General features: G+C 28.6%; 1 protein-coding gene across 1 annotated transcript; it reads left to right on the forward strand.

The window, feature by feature from the left end:
• The first annotated feature begins 3,488 nt into the window (after positions 1–3,488).
• On the forward strand, positions 3,489–5,755 carry LOC105131427 (splicing factor Prp18 family protein). Its single transcript, XM_011034395.1, has 2 exons — positions 3,489–4,475; positions 5,183–5,755. Exons 1-2 carry the CDS (start codon positions 3,624–3,626, stop codon positions 5,594–5,596), a joined length of 1,266 nt encoding a protein of 421 aa, XP_011032697.1. The 5' UTR covers positions 3,489–3,623; the 3' UTR covers positions 5,597–5,755.
• The last annotated feature ends 1,562 nt before the right edge of the window (positions 5,756–7,317 follow it).

Raw genomic sequence — 7,317 nt, forward strand, 5'->3', positions numbered from 1 at the left:
ACATAACTAATTCTAGTGGTTTGTCCTGAAAATGTTACCAAAAATATAGATTAAAAACTTAAACATATAAAGTATAAAGTTAGCTCAATTTGTAATGTAGTGTAAGAACATTTAAGAAAATTATTCTATTATATATGTAAACATTAACCTTTTATTTTATTAAATTAACACAATATAAAAAATGAATATCAACCTGGCGTATTTATTTAAAGTGAAGAAAATAATAAACTCAGTTTTAGAAGAAAAAAAATAATCAGCCTAGAGTGCTTATTTAATTTGAAAAAATAATATCATATAAAAAATCATATGATATGATCTAGAAGTATATGATGTTTTTAGAATATAAATGAGATACTTATTAACAAACAATTTAAAATATAAAACAATAACTTAACTTTTAAATGTGAATCAACTTTATGAAATTATCGAGGCACGTACTAATTCTTTGTATTCTCCTCGTATTTATTTTTATTGTGGATACATGTAAAATACGTAATAATGATAAGGACCAAACGAAAATAAAAAGGCTGAGAGAGCTTTTTCACACTGTAAATGCCTTGTTCAGGGTGAGAGGATGTTCAAACCAACTTGCTGAGTTGTGGCAATGTTTTATAGTGCACCACTTATATTTTTTATTGCTTCGTTCGTTAAGGGTTAAATAAAAAAATTTAAATTTAAAAAATATTATGAGTGTAATTTTTTATTATATTATTAAATTTGATATAATAAGTTAATCTTAAAATATTGCAATCTCATTTTTTATCTACCTCGAGTTTTAAACTAAATTATTTGAGAATTAGTCTAAATTATATAAATTAATTTCATGAATCAAAAATAATATGAATAATTGTTAAAAACATAACCTATTTTTAACAAAGCTTTAAAATGATAATTTTTTTCATAGAAACTAAGTAAATTATGTTATGGATTTTATTGAGTTTGATAATTTATTTTTTATAAAATATTTTTTAAATTATATAATAAAAATATAGGGTCACAAAATTAAACATCAATCTAAAAATAAAAGTTTATTTGAGACAGTGATGACCCTAAAAAAATAGAAAAAATACAATTTATTTTTTAACCATTTCAATGTTAAAGTATAAAATCAAAAAAAAAAACTATTAAAAACAATTAATAAAAAAACCAAAAACAATATTCAACCAATAGATAAACTCACTAAACCTATGAACCAAGTAATTCAGTCCAGTATGTCAAGCTTGTAAACTAGGTAAGAACTATAGTGAGATTATAATTTTTTTTCAAAGTTATTTTTTATTTAATTGCACGATAAAAAATATAATTTCAAAATAAAACACCAACTTAATATTGAAATATTGAAATGTTGTAAAAAAATTAAGCGATAAAAAAATATCAAAATATTTAATTTCATAACACATGTAACTTATTTTATTGTGTTTAATGAATTTATATGTTAAAATAAAACTGCAATAGAAAAACACATAAAAATTGTAATAGAAACTAATACACACATATAAAATTTATTAAATTAAAACAAAAACAAAAATGTAAGGCTGCACATATAAATGTTTTTATAGAGAATCAATAATTTATAAAAAATAATCTATATAAAATAAAATAAAATTATGATAGATAAATCATAACTGACACTTTAAAAATGAAACACACTCAATATCATTAAAAACTCACTACAAGTTAATTAAAACATTAACCCAAATTTTATTTGAAAAAAATCGGTCAATGCATTATTTTTCTTTTAAAAATAAAAATTACTTTCAAAATAAAATTAAAAAAAAAATCGGGTCAGATACTGCTAGACCTCATAGGCTAGCCTGGTGCTTGACCCATTCAAGCAACAAACTGAGTGCGGCCCTACAAGAACAGGCCAAACACATAGGCCTATGTATTTTTTTAAGTTTAATGGGTAAACGATGCATCGTTTATTCATTTCTATAATTTGACCACTATAACGGCTGAAAAAATAAGATTCTCCGTGTTTTTTCACCTACAAATTTATTTTGAACTCATTTTTGGTTCAAATCACATGAGAAACATCATAGATATTTTGTTAAATCAATTTATGGCCTTGAAAAACGTACAAAATCACTCCAAAACTTGAAATCCATTCGAAACAAAAAAACTTCCTGGTCTCATATTTGATTTTTAGATGTTTTCAATGTAAAAATACACTTAATTTTAACTCCACTCGTCATATAAAATCATTTAATATTAAAAAATGTTTTGGTAGCAAGATTTTTCACCAACAAACATTTTATTTTTTTAAGTTGGAATCTAACCATCTTTTATCTTTTTCAATAAAAAAATAACTGAAAAAAATAAAATAAAATTTAATATCAAAATTATAAAATTCAATATCAAAATTAAATTTTATAAAATTTAAAGAATCAATTATTTGATAGATAAAAAAGATGAAGACCTTAAATGCATTTTTTATATAAATTTTTAATGCACCGCTCGTGTTACTTTTTATTCACTTCAACCCTTTTATTTTAATTCAACTCTTCCTTGCAAAAAAAAAAAAATGTGTAATTAAGCTTTGTATTCAACTCTTCCTTGCAAAAAAAAAAAACGTGTAATTAAGCTTTAATTTGATCTAGAATGACTAAGTTATTTAAAAATTAGTACGAGGATCAAGTTAAATAAATTAAAAATTATATTTTTATAATTTACAATAAAATATAAGAGAGTAAACAATGTTTATGTGAAAAGTAAACACCACACACATTTTAACTTCAGGTGCACGTGTATGTATAAGAAGACAATAGCATTTATTATATTTTTGCTTAAAATTTATTATTTTAAAAAACATATTAAGTAAATGATTATTTTTTAAGTCTATTGCATTGCTCAAGTTTTTTTTTTCTAATTAATGAAGTTTTAAAATTACGATTATAATTTGTATGGCTAGTGACTCAAATCGATTTCAAATAATTTGATGAGTTTCACATTTTCAAGTGGATTTTTAATCTAAATCCCGCTTACCTAAATCTAATTTTCCCTTTACTTTATTTGGGCTATATGATTTTTCTTTACCATTTCAATTAGATTTGAATCATCCCATATTATTTAATAAATTCAATTATATATATATATATATAACTTTTTTATTCCTCTCAAAATCATTTTCATAAACAAATAATATTAACACAAGTATTGTTGTAGCTTTTGCCGATGTATTCTTTTTTAAATATGTAAAAAAAGGTAATTGTAATTTTTTAAAAATAAATTTTTTAAAATATATGTGTTTGATTAAAATTATTGTGTGATTAGTTGTTGGGTGCAAAACAAATAAAAAAATATTTTCATAAAAAAAATTATGTAATTATAATTTCTATAAAATTAAATTATATACAAGATCTAATATAAAAAATAAAATTATTTAATTAACAAAATAATCTTTTTCATGGTAATTAAAAAAAGAAGAAGCTGCACACTGCCAAACAGTCTTGAAAAAGGATCAACATCCGTTTTGAACCTTTGGCTGTCTATAGAGCCCACAGACCACAGCCTACCCATTTGAAGAAAAGAAAAGTACAGAAACACCCACCATCCAGGCATCGTCCACTGCACGCGTTTCGACTTCATCATTCGCCATCAACCCAGCGGACTCAAACCCTAAGATGGATCTCCTGAAGCAAGAGCTCCTCAAGAAACGCCAAACCCTAGCCCAAGATACCGGCGGAAAGAAATTCTTCAAGCGATCCGAAATCCAACAAAAAGAAATCCAAAAACTCCGCGAACAAGAAAAACGCGAACTTGAAGCCAAATCCCAACGCCAATCCTCCTCCTCCTCCTCCTCTATCACCTCCTCCACCACCACTACACCAAACTCCAGCGTCGCAGCCTCCACCGCCACCACCACAACAACCAAAAATTCGTCTTCTACCGCCACCACATCCAAACCCCTAACCGTAGAACAAAACATCGACAACCTCGTACTCCCCAAACAAGAAGTAATTCGCCGCTTAAGATTCCTCAAACAACCAATTACTCTCTTTGGTGAAGATGACGATGCTCGTCTTGACCGTTTAAAGTATGTTCTAAAAGCTGGACTTTTTGAGGTTGATAGTGATATGACTGAGGGGCAGACCAATGATTTTTTGCGCGATATTGCAGAGTTGAGGAAGAGGCAGAAGAGTGGGATTGTGAGTGGGAGGAAGAGGAAGGACAGAGAGGATGGAGGGGGAGAGGATGGGGAGGGAGGGGAAGGGGATGGAGAGCTTGGTGGTGAGTGTGGGGCTGGTGGGGGTGATAATGATCTAGATTCAAAGCGAATGAAGGCCAATTTTGAGGAATTGTGTGAAGAGGATAAGATCTTGGTGTTTTTTAAGAGGTTGTTGAACGAGTGGAATCAAGAGTTGGATGAGATGGCTGAAGCAGAGAAAAGGACGGCGAAAGGGAAGTCAATGGTGGCAACTTTCAAGCAGTGTGCTAGGTATTTGAATCCGTTGTTCGATTTTAGCAGGAAGAAGGTGAGTGCTTTTATTTTTTGTTTTTTCTTTGAATTTTAATGTCACAGTGCAACTGTTCTTTGTGAATTTAGATGTTAGCATGGTGTTTCTGGTTATGTAGCTTTAGTGCTTTCTGTGTGCATGATGCCAATACGTTGTAGATCAGTGCAAATCTTTTTTACCTGCGAGTATAAGCTGTAACTATGCTAATATGTGAGTCTCGTTCATCCGTAATCAATCTAGATCACTAGAGACTTGGATACTGTTTTCCTTTGATATAAAGCAAACTTAACGGGGAGCTAGTAAATCTATTTCAGAAGTTAGGATCCCAGCCAATGAAGATGAGTTCTAGACCTGTGATAATGTTACCGTTAAGATAAGAGATGGTAGCATAATGCGGTGAATATGAGTAATATTGCTCTGTGCAATGCAAAATTTAAGTTCGCAGAAAGCATTATGTGCCTATTACCTAGGCTTATTCCGACTTCCGAGTCTCCTTTGTTTTTGCCCTTCCTCTGTTCATTTGGCCTTATTTTTTGGTCTGCTCTGGGTCCTTTCTGTTTTCTCTGCTGATAACTGTGCTGCACTGTCTCTCTGTTGCATATGGAGATAAAAGGGTGCATCTTATAGAAAGAGTTGTCCCATCATTTAATTTTCAACACCAAAACCTGTACTTAGAATTACAGATAACTGCCATTCATTCAACTCGTGCTGCATTCTTATTGTAGATTCTTCCAAGTGACATTCGCCAAGGATTGCTTCTGATGGTTGAGTGCTGCATGAGGCGAGACTACTTGGCTGCAATGGATCATTATATTAGACTGGCAATTGGAAATGCACCCTGGCCAATTGGTGTTACTATGGTTGGTATCCACGAACGTTCAGCTCGTGAGAAGATTTACACCAACAGTGTGGCCCACATTATGAATGATGAAACAACTCGCAAATACTTGCAGTCAGTCAAGAGATTAATGACCTTTTGCCAACGACGGTACCCAACCATGCCGTCTAAAGCTGTGGAGTTCAACAGCCTGGCAAATGGCAGTGATTTACAGTCGTTATTGGCAGAAGAGAGGGTTTTTGATGGCAATCAACCTTCAGAAGGAAGACTTCGGCTGATGCCTGCTCCGGATGAGAATTAGGTATCATTTGTATGATAGTTATCTTTTTATCCAATGTTTTTAACGGAATATGATGTTTAATGCTTTGGAATACGGTGGTATTTGGACCTTGTATGTTTTTAGTCGATCTTTACTGAGGCTGAATTGCTCACTTAACAAAATTGAAAAATAAGAAATTGACAAGTGGGGATTTAAGAATCCCTCGTAGACCCTTGTACTGACAAGCAGCTTCTGTTAGCTTGTTTGAAAGTGTAAAAGTGTAGTAATAATTGTTTTTGAAATTATTTTTTATTTATAAATATATTAAAATAATATATATATATATATATATATATATTTTAAAAAATATTTTTAATATCAGTATATTAAAATAATTTAAAAATAAAAAAATTTAATTTAAAATAAAAAATAAAAAAATTATTTTTTAAAAAATTATTTTTAAAATATAAAAACAAACAGAAGTTTTCAATATTTTTCTCTAACAAGTGTTTGGTGCAAAGGACTTATTTTTTTTAAGTGTTGTGAAATAAAAATTGGTAAAATAATAGTGCAAGTGTTATCTTTGAATTTTTTAAATTTTGTGTAAAATTTGTAAGATAAGATATAACAAGGAGAGAGGGGGAAGAGAAAAAAAAAATAAAAAAGATTTTGGAGATATATTAAAACCTTGATAATGATAATAGTGATATAGGTAGAAATTTTTTGATAAAATGAATTCATCAACATTAAAAAAAATTATTAATAGTGATAAGAGTTAATACGAGCAGTTTTTAATAATGTTTGTTTATTATTTTATGATTGTTTTTAGTGTTATTAGATTTATTTTGTTAATAATTTTGTAATAATATCAATAATATTGTTATCAAAACTCAAGTATATTTCATGAGGATTTTTTATCTTTACAAATTATGAAGAAAAAAAAAAACAAAGAAAAAAAAAAGACCTGGAATGAAAAGTTTATAATACCTACGTGAATTATCAGTTGAAATCACCGTAGGACTAGCATCAAATTCTACTAGATATTTTTTTCAGAGAGCGAACGCTACTCCTGGCTTGTTTCTGGCAGCACCCATTTGCTTAATATTAGAAAAAAAATTGTATAAAAGTATCTAGAGGTACCTGGTAATGATTGGTTTTTAATATTTTTTATTTGAAAATATTATAAAATAATATTTATTTCAAAAAAATATTTTTAATATAATATATTAAAATAATAATAAAAATCAAATTTATTGAAATCAACGTAATTACAAACATCTCACCTTAATTAGCCAAAAATTTGTCAAATAGAATAGCACTCTACTTATTATCACATTGGCAAACATCCAATGCCCTCAATTTATTCATTACAAAAAATTGCCCAGTATATTTCACCTCCACGGCCGGTCATGCGAGAGTGTGTGTTTAGAAATGCAATTATTTTTTTAAAAAATATTTTTAATATTAATATATTAAAATGATATCAAAACATAAAAAAATATTAATTTAAAATAAAAAAAATTAAAATTAAAATTTTTTAAAATACTTTTAAAATACCATGATAAATACACACCCTGGAAATGTGACAAATCGTGGGCTGTAGGCTGTGGCGGGTTTTAAGATATATATATATATATATAAAGAGAAATTTGAAAGGAGTTAAAGATGCTCTTATTAAAATATTAAGCATTTCGTTGTGTCTTTTCTCCTCCAGTCCTCGTAATTAATTAACCCGCGTGCAAGTACCATGTGAGAAAGTGCAT

Source organism: Populus euphratica, unplaced genomic scaffold (genome assembly GCF_000495115.2).
Source record: "Populus euphratica unplaced genomic scaffold, PopEup_1.0 scaffold23.1, whole genome shotgun sequence".
NCBI lineage: Eukaryota > Viridiplantae > Streptophyta > Magnoliopsida > Malpighiales > Salicaceae > Populus > Populus euphratica.